General features: G+C 46.1%; 1 protein-coding gene across 2 annotated transcripts in view; it reads right to left on the bottom strand.

The window, feature by feature from the left end:
* Positions 1 to 13,097, bottom strand: part of RAP1GAP2 (RAP1 GTPase activating protein 2) — a 110,177-nt gene that overhangs the window by 74,820 nt on the left and 22,260 nt on the right. For both annotated transcript variants that reach the window (XM_087717187.1, XM_087717188.1), the window contains exons 3-5: positions 11,094 to 11,132; positions 9,426 to 9,458; positions 1,816 to 2,025 (exon numbers count right to left, since the gene is read on the bottom strand). In XM_087717187.1, coding sequence (XP_087573313.1) covers positions 1,816 to 2,025; positions 9,426 to 9,458; positions 11,094 to 11,132 — 282 coding nt within the window. The remainder of the gene's footprint in view (positions 1 to 1,815; positions 2,026 to 9,425; positions 9,459 to 11,093; positions 11,133 to 13,097) is intronic.

Genomic DNA, 13,097 nt, shown 5'->3' with positions numbered 1-13,097 from the left:
ACTACCAGTTTGGTGGAAAAACAATTTGCATGCATGTGCGCATTTTCATTTAAAATGATCTGCGCATGCGCGCACTTTAACAAACGAATAAAAATTACATTTTTTAAAATGATGATTGTTCTGCGCATGTGCAGAACAGAAAATCAAGATGGCGCCGCTGATCATAGAACCGGTACAGTCACGTGTCCACTGGAGAGACTACCTATTCGGCTTAACCGGACCGAATAGGTAGGAACCCACCTCTCCTTTACTCCCAAGTCAACCCTTGTTTCTTAGCTATTCTATCCGCGGGTCAGGCACTGGACCCTATGTTCCTCCTCTTCCTCATCAGCCAGCTCCACACTTGGGGGCTGTGAACTCTCCATTCCAGCCCACCCGCTCTCTCCCTCTCCCTCTCTCCCTCCCTCCCCCCTAACCCTCCCTCTCTCTCTCCCTTTCCCTCCCCTCCTTCTCCCTCTCCCTCCTTCCCTCTCTCTCCCTCTCTCCCTCCCTCCCCCTACCCTTTTCTCTCCCTCCCCCTCCTTCCCCTCCCTCTCTCCCTCGCTCTCCCTCTCCCCCTCCCTCCCCTCTCTCTTTCTCTCTCCTTCTCTCTCTCCCTCCCTCTCCCCCTCCTCTCTCCCCTCCCCTCCCCTTCCTTCTCCCCCTCCCTCTCTCTCCCTCTCTCCCTCTCTCCCCCCTACCCTTCTCTCTCCCTCCCTCTCCTTCCCCTCCCTCCCTCTCCCCCTCGCTCTCCCTCTCCCCTCCCTCCCCTCTCTTTCCCTCTCCCTCTCCTTTTCTCTCTCCCTCTCCCTCCCCCTCCCTCTCTCCCCCCTCCCCTCCCCTTCCTTCTCCCCCTCCCTCTCTCTCTCCCTCTCCCTCCTTGCCCCCCTCTCTCTCTGACAGCTCCATTCTCTCTTCCCTCTCGGAGCACTCAGGTTTCCTTGATGCTGGCCCTGACTCCCACGCTGCCTCCTCATCTGATTTGGCTGCTGGAGGAGCCGACAGCTCACAACACCCAACTGTGTGTTGTTTGGATGTGTGTGTGTGTGTGTAGTACTGTTTGCTGATTGGTTGATCCGACTTCCTGTTTTGTGCTTTGCTGTTTGAGTGCCCCCCCCCCCCAATCTAGAATGTTTCATTTGCAGAAATATAAATGCAACTCCTTTGCAACCATCCTATTGTGGCCTGCCAGCAGAACTGGCAGCAGATTCGGACAAAGAGGGGATTGGGGAAGGCTCTGATGAGGGCTCTGTGTCGGAGGCAGAGAGGAGGCCAGAGCCGTATGCCAGTTATCAGCTGCCTTCAGAGTCAGACATCAGTGAGGCAGACGAACGGCTGGAGCCTGTTCCCAGTGTGCGCATGCGCAGAGTTGCCAGACGAAGGGAACAGCTAAAGAACAGGGGTCGACTTGGGAGTAAGGCCAAAAGTGGATGGTGAATGGCCCCTCCCAGAGGAAATAAAAGAGGAGCGAAAGGGGAGGGGAGTTTGCAGGAGACAATTAGTTCGCTTAAATGGTTCCTGACTCTCTGAGACTCCTTGCCAAGCTTTGCAGATATCGGCCTGTCAGCTCTCCAAGCTAGAGAAGGTCTGTGACCGTAAATCCTCCCTTGAAAGACTTTGCTGGATGTGAATGAGCAGAATTCACAGTAAATCAATAAAAGGGTTGTTTTTTTTGTCGGGACAAGGAGTTTTGCTTCCTGCCCTCAGTCAGAACACATCCCCAAATGATAGATGCAAACATTCCCTCACATGCAAATGCCAGAGACTTTACTTCGACCCCTTTAAGTTCTGTGTAACCGTGTGTGTAATGGAGCACACGCCTCCTTTCCCACTAACCTTTCCTAAGAAATGTTTCCGATATGCCTTGGCTTCACCTTTGCACTCCAATTTGTAGCCATAAGTGCTGGGGCTAAGCGGTTCCTCCTCTTCGTCGCAGATGCTGCTTTCGGATGAAGTGGGGGTGCTGAGGTTCTCGGGGTCTTCGATCCAGTAGCCCCCAAACTGAGGCAAGATGATTAAAGGGTAGGGACTCTCTTTTTCTAAAATCTGTTTGGAGGTGGGGAAAGGAATGGTTATCAGGTGCCACTTTGGGAGAATGTCTTAGCTTCTTGTCATGGCTACCCTGGGCCTGAAGCATAAGGCCACCGAACGAGATGTAAATGTTGAGTCCGTAGATCAGTATTTCTCAACCTTGGCAACTTTCAGCTGTGTGGATCGCAACTCCCAGAGTTCTGGGAGTTGACGTCCACCTATCTGAAAACTGCCAAGGTTACATGTTTTGACAGCAGCAAGAATTGCCTTGGCGCAACACTGGAAAAACCCACTGAAGACTTACCGTATTTTTCAGAGTATAAGACGCACCCTTTTCCCTCAAAAAAGAGGGTGAAAATCTGGGTGCGTGTTATGCACTGAATTCAGCATTTTTGGCCTCCCGAAAGCCAGCCCCCTTCGCAAAAATGGACCCGCAGAGGGTTTGGGAGGCCTGCAAAGTGCTCCTGGGGGCTGGGGAGGGCAAAAACAAGCATGAAATGGCTTTTTTTGCTCATTTTTGCCCCCCCCCTCCAGCCCCCAGAAACACTCTACAAGCCTCCTAAAGGCTATGCATGCTCTTTTGGCGGGCAAAAAATGGGCCCGTTTTTGCGAAAAATGGGCCATTTTTGCTTCTTTTTGCCTCCCCTCTAAGCTCCCAGGAGCACTTTGCAGGCCTCTCAAACTCTCTGCATGCCCTGTTTTTCACCCAAAAAAAATGAAGCGTGGAAAGGGTTTGGGAGGTCTGCAGGCTGCAAAAACTTTTTTTTTTTAATTTACCTCTTCAAAATCTTGGTGCGTCTTATACTCTGAAAGATACGGTAATTTAAAAACATATTAGACTATGCAGAAATGGATAGACTAACACTGAAAAGAAAAAGAAGACTATTTTCGAACTTAGGACTTGTTTTATCAACGGTTGGCTAATAGAGGTGGAAACTAGGAGTTTAATATTGTTATATAGATGAATTGACTCTGACAGTATGCTATTCACTGAGCACTTATTGTATATCACAAGAAAATATATAAATGAAAATTGCCAAGGTTGAGAAACACTCCCATAAATATTTAAGGGCAGATTCAATTCTCAGGCCTGTGTGGAAATACGGACCCAGAAGAAAAGGTTCAACTCTATTTCCAGACCTTGTGGTGCAGATTGTTGTGGTCTGATGGCGGCCTGCGGAGCTGGCAGCAGAGTCGGACAGTGAGAAGGTTGGGGAGGAACATGGGTAAATCCTGGAGTCTGCGGAAGGCTCCAACGAGGACTCTGCGTCACAGGCAGAGAAAGGGCCAGGGCCATCTGGGAGTTATCTGCTGCCTCTGGAGCTTGCAGAGTCAGACATCGGCGAGGCAGAGGAACAAGGGGAGCCTGTTCCCAGTGCGCGCATGCACAGAGTTGCCAGAAGGCAAGAACAGTTAAGACAAAAGGGGCAACTCGGGAGTAAGGCTTGGAGGTGATTGGCCCCTCCCATAGGACATAAAGGAGGAGCAAAGGCATGTGAGCCTTTGCAGGAAGCAACTTTGTTCGTTCTGTTCTGTTTAAACTCTGAAGCTCCGTTTGGACTCTTTGCCCCATGTGGCCTTGCAAAGCTAATTGCCAATTAGGTCTGCGGCAGCATTTCAAGGGAGATAAAGGTGGGTGCTTATCAGCCTTATCCTGAAAGACTGTGGCAGACTTCTGCCGGACTATTTACAAACTCTTTGTGACTCATTAAGGGCGGTGAATGAACATAATTTACAGCAGTGGAAATAAAAAAGGGTTTTGGGGACTAAGCATGTGATTTTTACTGACTCAGGAAGCCTAAGTCAGAATACAGATGTTCAATTACAACCCACTCGAAAGGAAGTCACATTAAAATGCTACCTGACACTCCCAGCCCCACCTGGTAAAACAAAAAAAACGATCACTGAAATCATCACCCAACTCGATGTTGCAATCACATTCTCAAAATGTGAATCAAAGGATTCAAAGAATCAAAGGATTTCACAAAAGATTTCCGAGTATGAAGTTAAGCACGGAGAAAAGGTAGGGCTAGATATAAATCTCCAGCGTTCATCAGTTTCCAGTCTCTGAATCAATGAATTAAAACTGTTTATGTAGGTGCAGACTGCAAAGGCATTTATTCTGGATAGGCTCAATCTGGTGCCAACCACATATTTTTTGCTTGTACCTCTCCGATTATTGGAAGTCACAGTCAGAATACACTGAAACCAGGGGTGGGGTTCAACCGGTTCGCGGCGGTCCCTGCGAACCGGTTGGTCGGCGAACCTGGAAGTAAGTAATTTCCGGGAACGGCGAAGGGCGCACCCGCCCGCCTGCGCTCCTTACCCGGTTTTGACGAGTTCTGCGCTTCCACGCATGCGCAGGACACATACAGCACCTGTGCGATCCTCCAGGAGCAGCTGGAGCATCGCACAGACGCTAGTACGCATGCGTGCGCTGCACGCGTGCACGAGGACGCCGCTGGCCCCGTTCCAACCAAACCGGTTGGAACGGAGCGACAAACCCACCCCTGACTGAAACATATTTAAGGGAGTGTGGTGTTGAAGAATAGTTGTCTTAGAATCCAATCAGAGTCTTTCACTGGGAACAAAGGTTTATTCTTTCAATCTGTTGGACTTGTGCTGGAGCCCATCATCAGGGAACCTCTCTCTCTCCAGAATGTGTATACTGGGCTGTGGCTGTTCTACTGGTTGTATTTTAACAGATTAACAGAGTTGGAAGGGATCTGGTAGGTCATCTAGTCCAACCTCCACCCAACTTCCACCCGTCTGGTGCACCAATTGCGGCCCTATTTGGATCGGGAGGCACTTCAAACGGTCACTCACGCCCTTGTCACTCGAGACTGGATTATTGCAACACGCTCTACATGGGGCTACCCTTGAAAAGCGTTCGGAGACTGCAGTTAGTTCAGAATGCGGCCGCGCGAGCGATATTGGGTGTGCCGAGGTACACCCACGTTACACCTGTCCTCCGTGAGCTGCACTGGCTACCAATTGGTCTCCGGACTCAATTCAAGGTGTTGGTTATCACCTTTAAATCCCTACATGGCTTAGGGCCAGCGTACCTTCGAGACCACCTGCTGCCACATACCTCCCAGCAGCCAGTAAGATCCCACAGATTGGGCCTCCTTCAGACGCCATCAGCCAGACAGTGTCGGCTGGCGGGCCCTCGGAGGAGAGCCTTCTCTGTGGCTGCTCCGACTCTCTGGAACCAGCTACCCCCGGAGATCCGGACCATACCCACTCTCATGGCCTTCAGGAAAGCTGTAAAAACTTGGCTGTTCTGGCAGGCCTGGGGCTGTTGACCTCACTGTTGAGGTCCAGCCCCGATTAGAATGAATGTATGAGGTGTTGCTGTTTTTAAACTGTTTTTTTCATTATGTGTTTCATTATGTGTTTTTTCTCTTTATTTTTGTAAGCCGCCCGGAGTCCTTCGGGATTGGGCGGCATATAAATGTGTCTAATAAATAAATAAATAATAAATAAATAAAGCAGGAGACCCTACACCATTTCTGATAAATGGCAGTCCAGTCCAATCTCTTCTTGAAAGCCTCCAGTAATGAAGCTCCCACAACTTCAGAAGGCAACTTCTGTTCCACGGGTTGATTGTTGTCACTGTCAGAAAGTTCCTCCTTATTTCTAGGCTGAATCTCTCCTTGATCAGTTTTCATCCATTATTCCTCGTCTGGCCTTCAGGTGCTTTGGAAAATAGTTTGATCCCATCCTCTCTGTGGCAGCCCCTCAAATATTGGAAGACTGCTATCATGTCTCTCCTGGTCCAGTGGTGGGATTCAGCCAGTTCGCACCTATTCGGGAGAACCGGTTGGTAACATTCTAAGCAGTTCGGAGAACCGGTTGTTGGAAGAAATCTCCTTTTGCTTTTTTCCACTTTACAAGGCTAATCCTGTAAAGAAGGCCGGAAGGAAACATTCTAGTGTTGTTTCTAGCCTAATCCTATTGACCTGCTTACAGAAACTGCCTCTCCGGTTAACCCTTATTACATTGTAACAGCTAAGGCGAAGTGCCCATCGACCTGAGTGACGGTGAGTTGGCCAAGCCCACTCAGTCACATGACCACCAAGCCCCACCTACCCAGTCATTAGGGCAGAGAACCGGTCGTTAAATTATTTGCATCCCACTACTGTCCTGGTCCTTCTCTTCACTAGACTATCCATGCCTAGTTCCTGTAACCTTTCATCATATGTTTTATCCACATCCCCTAATCATCTTGGTTGCTCTTCTCTGCACTCTTTCTAGAGTCTCAACATCTTGCTTATAGTATGTGGTGACCAAAACTGAATGCAGGATTCTAGGTGTGGTCTTACTAGGGCTTTACAGAGTAGTATTAGTACCGCACTTGATCTTGATTGTATCCCTCTGTTAATGCAATTTAGGATTGCATTGGCTTTTTGGCAGCTGCTGCACACTCATATTTAACTGGTTATCCACCTCCAAGATCCCTTTCACGGTTGCTATTAAGCCTGGTTTCACCCAGTCTATATTTTCTTGCCTAATAATATTTATATGGTTCCTGTTGTATGTAGCTTTTAGTTGTTAATTAGGGTGTAGATGGATGGCTATTAAGTCATCAATTGTTGTTTCCTTAATTGTTGTTTCCTTATGCTGTCACATCCCTCAGTTCCTAAGTACCTGTTTACCTGGCTATCAGATACTTAGGAACTGCAGAGGTGGGTTGCTACCAGTTCGCACCTATTCGGTAGAACCGGTTCGTCAAATCTACCGAACCAGTTAGAAGAGGTTCCACCAGTGGACCTGGAAAGCAGGCCAAACCTACAGAAGAGGTTCTAAAAAAATTTGAAACCCACCACTGAACTGATGGTGCAGCAGCACAAGGAAACAATAATTAATGACTCAATAGCCAGCCAATAACTCCCTAATTAACAACTAAAAGCTACACACAACCAGGAACCATGTACCTACAATGCATATAACACATCCTGGAGAGAGAGAAATTCCTGATGATGGTCTTGTAGAAAGTTAGCATCCACCTCTCTTAGAAGAGTGAAATATTTTAGGAAATATTTTTTTAAAGGCAGAATATTATATTTCTTTGGATAATAAAAGGAGAAACATGTTTTAAAGACTCCCTGCTCCCAGCAGGTATTTTGTGCCCATTAAAAAAGAGCGGGCCAGCCTATCTGTAAAGCAGAAGACCTTCAGCTCCAGGACGATGGGATTATCCTTCAGGGCAAAGCCATTCAGCCACCATAGGAATTACCCAACGAGCCCCTTCATTGCATCAGCTCAAGCTTCAACCAAGCTTGACTCAGACAACCGACAAAATTATCAATATAATGCACAGGGATAGGAAGTTCAAGTGCAAAGCCCAAGGGATGGTATAAATGCCCCTCCCTCTCTCTCTCAAGCCATGTGGTCCTGTCCACCATTAAAACCATCTTTCCAATCAGCCTCCATGTTTCCAGTGTCTTTCTACCCGCTTGGAACTGAACCCAGATGGATATTTCTTCCAACACCCTCCAGCACAAGCCTGAAAGAATAAACCTTTGGTCCAAGGAACCCACACAGATTGGATTCTAAGGCAACTATTCTTCATCATTACAGCTTCTGAATATGTTTCAATGTGTTCTCATTGTGAGTCCCATTAATCAGAGAGGTGCAAGCAAAAAAAAAATGTGGTTGGCAACAGGTTGGCAAGATCCAGAATAAATGTCTTTGTAGTCTGCACCTTTGGTCCCAGATTGGCTCCTGCAACGTTATCCTGGGCCGCCTATATTTTACCTTTGTAGGAAGGTAGCCCCCACCCCTCTCCAATGAAATATTTTAGAAAATATTAAAAGAGCAGAATATTTCCCCTAAAAGGGAAGAAGAAAGACACACACACACTTTTTCAATGGGCCATTAAGGCCTGGGCCAGTCTATTCTACATAACAAAGATCTACCTCCTTTAGGCAGAGCCATAGTAGGAATTGCTCAAAGCCCTTTCATTACATCATCACCCAGCAAGAGTCAACCAAGCTTGGGACTCAGGACAGCCTACAGAGTTAGCAATAGCAATAGCAATAGCAGTTAGACTTATATACCGCTTCATGGGGCTTTTAGTCCTCTCTATGCGGTTTACAGAGTCAGCATATCACCCCCACAGTCTGGGTCCTCATTTTACCCACCTCGGAAGGATGGAAGGCTGAGTCAACCTTGAGCCGGTGAGATTTGAACAGCCGAACTGCAGATAACAGTCAGCTGAAGTGGCTGCAGTATAGCACTCTAACCACTGCATGGCCCCATGGGAGTCTGACAACCAATCAGAATACAAGCTCTAATTCAAATCCCAACAGAGGGTATAAATCTCTCTCTACTCCATGTGCTTTTTTTTGCCCAGGACCTCAAACCACCATTAAACCATCTTTCCAAGCAACCTCCATGAACCCAGTGTCTTTCTCCCCACTTGGAACTGAACCCAGAAAGATATTTTCTTCCAACACCTTCGTTTGCAATAGCTGCCTTGATTTATTAAAGCATTCTTAACATTCTTTTAACATTTATTCTTAGAATTATTTAATGCTGTAGCTTTTTCAGTTGAAGGTATTGTGGGAAGTCCCTTCCCCCCACCCTTCCTAGAAAAATGAAATATTCTGGGAAACATTAAAAAGGCAGAATATTATATTTCCCCTAAAGGAGAAATGGAGAAACATGCTCTTAAAGAAACAAAGCATCCCCAAAGTCTTTCTTAATTAGCCCACAGCAGTTGCCAGCACTTAGGAGATAAAGGAGATACTGAAAGAAGAGGAGTATCTAGATAGCTCTATTCATAGGTAAAGCAAATGCTGCAGGCACAAATCCATTCCAGACAGGATGTTTCAAAACTCCTTGGCAAGATGGTAGGATTAGAAAGAAGTCTCTCACCCAAGATCCAATGCAGGATGAAAGCCATTAGCCACAATAAGGTTAAAAACCCACCAACTCCCAACTCCGTTTTGTTCAGCTGACTTAGAACTGTCTTTATGGCTTTGTTGCATCTTTCCAATCAGCCTCCATGTTTCCAGAGTCTTTCTCCCAGCTTGGAACTGAACCAGATGGATTTTCCCTCCAACAGTGCCTTCCAATTGATTCAAAACCAAATGATACATATCCTGGCAGAGTATTAGAAGCATCATGAGCTTCTGGTCGGGTGGGATTCAAAAAAGGCAAGAGCCGCTCCAGATGTGTGGCTGGAGCCCCTCCTTTCTGTCGCATTAAAAAAAAAGCAGCACGCACAGAAAAGGCGCGGCATTTCAATGGCAAGGTTGTTATCTTGAGATTTTGGATCCCCATTTAAAGGTGACTTCAGCGTGAAAAATAGCTGGCCAGGTCAGACTTTTTAAACTTTTCAGTGACTTTCTTGTAGTAATCTTCCTAATGGCTTCTCCCCCCACTCCCCCCGCCCCTTGAGTACATACCTCATCAATGCTGGGATAGGGGATATAGTCCTCCTGGAAGGTAATGGGGAAAAACAGTCACACAAGAAAATGTCACCCTCGGTTGTATTTCAAACACATTTAAGGTAATGAAAGCAGTTTGTTTCTTTTGGAAATATAACTGATATTGTTTTTGAAAGATTCAATTTCTTTAAAAATGAAATTAGAATATGCTTGATTAGCTTCCTTCCTTCCTTCCACTTTGTCTTTTCGCTTGATCGTCTCTCTCTCTCTCTCTCTCTCTCTCCCTCCCTCCCTCCCTCCCTCCCTCCCTCCGTTTCTCCCACACATCCTCCCTCCCTTCTCTCTCTCTCCCTGTCCCTCTCTCTTTCTCTCATTCTCTCTCTCTCTCTCTTTCTCTCTCTCTCCGTTTCTCCCACACACCCTCCCTCCCTTCTCTCTCTCTCCTCCCTGTCCCTCTCTCTTTCTCTCTCTTTCTCTCTCTCTCCCTGTTTCTCCCACACACCCTCCCTCCCTTCTCTCTCTCTCTTCCTCTCTCTCCCTCCCTCCCTCCCCCTCCTCCTTCTCTCTCTCTCTCTCTCTCTCTCTCTCTCTCTCTCTCTATCCCTCTCTCTCTCTCTCTCTCCCTCTCTTCATTCTCTCTGGATTTTCCACATCCTATTCATTCTTTAATTTTCCTGTCTTCCCAAACTTCTTAGCAGTTTGAACTCAAGAAAAGAGTTATCCACCAGTGTTAGGTCTCCTACATGCATGACCGAGAGCCAACCCAATATATAAAGAAAATAAAGCATTAACAAAGGAGGGAAATATATAGGATCATGGCACAAAGTTGGATTAGAGGCATGGCTTAGTTCTTTAATTTATCACTGGTATTTCAGTCAATGCCCTAGTTTCAATATAAATAGTATAGAATAGAATAACAGAGTTGGAAGGGACCTTGAAGGTCTTCTGTCCAACTCCCAGCTTAGGCAGGAAACCCTACATCACTACAGACAAATGGTTATCCAACATCTCCTTAAAAACTTCCAGTGTTGGAGCATTCACAATTCTGGAGCATTCTGGAGGCAATCCACACATGTTGTTCTAACTGTCAGGAAATTTCTCCTTAGTTCTCAGTTGCTTCTCTCCTTGATTAGTTTCCACCCATTGCTTCTTGTCCTGCCTTCACGTGCTTTGGAGAATAGCTTCTCTCCTTCTTGTTTGTGGCAACACCTGAGCTATTGGAAGACTGCTATCATGTCTCCCCTGGTCCTTCTTTTCATCAAACTTGACATACCCAATTCCAGCAACTGCTCTTTATATATTTTAGCCTCTGGTCAAATCTTTGTGGTTTATATTTTGCTGTTATATTTATATCTAATACAATACAGCATCACAGGTGGTGATGGAATTGCTACATCTCCCAATGTAATCCAGGGAATGCCAACATTTGTTATACTGAAAGCTTATAAGATGATAAAAATGTCAAAAGAGCTTGGTGTTCTCACCTAAAATCCCCCAAGATATGACAATCTTCGGACAAGTTAGCAAAAAGAAAATTCCCTCTGACTAAAGAATGAATCATAAGGTCGGGAATAATACTGATTTACTCATAGAAAATAGGGGGGGGGGGGGGAAATTGGAATCCTAGGATCGGGACTGCCAGAAAGATTGTGAGTTAGTTTAAAAGATCCTTGAATTGACTCTGACCTTGTGGCCTCCACTCTTCTGTTCTTCTGATTTTGGACCCTGTTTGAATGAAGAAAAAGTAGTTAAAGACCTCAGTTAAAAGTCAAAAAAACTCAGAATACCTGCAAAGCATTTGTAGAATTTCTGTAGAATTTCTCACTGAATAGGTCTATTTCTCACTCTTTCTAGGGTATGCAAAGAGGAAGCTGCCGAAAAATTATTTTATTTACTTCTTTATGACGTTTTTATGCTAAAGTTCCATAAATGGTTATTCCTGTTGTTCGTCGGAAAGGATCTAATGCAGTGTTTTCACAACCTTTTCCATTGGAAGATGTGTGGACTTCAATTCCCAGAATTCCCCCAGCCAGCCATTTCCCCCCATGCTGGCGGAAGAATTCTGGGAGTTGAAGTCCACGCCTCTTCCAGTAGACAAGGATGAGGAAAACGCTGGTTTAATGCGAAAGGTTTATTTCCTTGTCTATTGAACAGCATTTCGACTTGTAAGTATTGAGTATGAGTATGGCATTACAATTGTCATTAATGTGTTCAGAAAATAATTCCAGAATCTTTTTAAATCCATTTAAAACCAGTCCTGTTGATACAAACCAAAGCGAATACTTAACAATATGGAGCAAAGTTGGGGGGGGGGGGGGGGGTTAAAAACCACTGGGTTTCAAATGTTTTGAAGCTTTAGTCAGTGACAGCAATCACCTTTCTTATTTTATTTACTGCCAAGAATATCCTTAAGGAATGGAAACAGCCATCTTTTCATTTTGTGTCACAAATGACACACAATAGAACATATCAGATTAACAGAGTTGGAAGGGACCTTGTAGGTCATCTAGTCCAACCCCCTGCCCAAGCAGAGACCCTACACCATTTCTGACAGAGGACAGTCCAGTCTCTTCTTGAAAGCTTCCAGTGATGAAGCTCCCACAACTTCTGAAGGCAACTTCTGTTCCATTGGGGTTGCTTCAGAAATTCCTTTGAAGAGGTGGCAGAGGGCAGTGGTGGGTTCAGGCCAGTACAGCATGGTACAGTCATACCATTAGTAGCCGAGAGCAGCTGACAGCATACTGGTACGGTGGCCAGTTTGGCCCACCTGCCCGTCTGCCTTCTATGCCTGTTTTTAAAGCAACCAGCCAATTGCGCATGTGCACACATCATGCGGCATCACCTCCGACCTCCGTGTTGGAGTGTGCATGCGTGCACGAACAGGACGCCCGGCCCCATAAGCAGCGTACCAGTAGCGACGGAGAGAGGAACCCATCACTGGAGGGAAAGGGCAGAAGGGGCTTAAGAAGCTGAAAAATTATCTCATTTATTTATTGAGAAAGTTTATATGGCTGCCCAAGTCACTCATGGGGATTACAGGCAATTTACAGAAATAAAACCAAATAAATCTGTCCCCTCATAGTGACAACAATCAAATCAACCACTTGATAGCCCCTGTATCCCTCCTGGGGTGCCCAAGCCCATTGGCAAAACCATATCTTCAGAACTTTTCCACAAGGTGTAAAGATAGGGGGCTAATCTTATTTCAGGAAGCATGATGTTTCGCAGAGTTGGAGCCACTACAGATTAGGCCCTTCTTCTTGGTCGCACTAGATGGAATTAAGAGCGGGGAACCCATAATGTACCTGTGGTGCAGTGGTGGGATTCAAATAATTTAACAACCGGATCTTTGTCCTAATGATCAGGTGGGTAGGCGGGGCTTAGTGGTCATGTGAGCACGTGGGCGTGGCCAACTCAACGTTACTCAGGTTGATGGGCACTTTGCCTTAGCTGTTACAATGTAATGAGGGTTAACCGGAGAGGCAGTTTCTGTAAGCAGGTCAATAAAGATCAGGCTAGAAACAACACCAGAATGTTTCCTTCCTGCCTTCCTTACAGGATTAGCCCTGTAAACTGGAAAAAAACCCAAAAAAGATTTCTTCCAACAACCGGTTCTCTGAACCTCTTAGAAAATTAAGAACCGGTTCTCCCGGATAGGTGCGAACTGGCTGAAACCCACCACTGCTGTGG

Source organism: Thamnophis sirtalis, unplaced genomic scaffold (genome assembly GCF_051295495.1).
Source record: "Thamnophis sirtalis isolate CommonGarterSnake01/CBP01778 unplaced genomic scaffold, rThaSir2_p1.2 scaffold_6, whole genome shotgun sequence".
In the NCBI taxonomy this organism is placed as follows: domain Eukaryota; kingdom Metazoa; phylum Chordata; class Lepidosauria; order Squamata; family Natricidae; genus Thamnophis; species Thamnophis sirtalis.
This window is presented reverse-complemented; position numbering and strand designations above follow the sequence as displayed.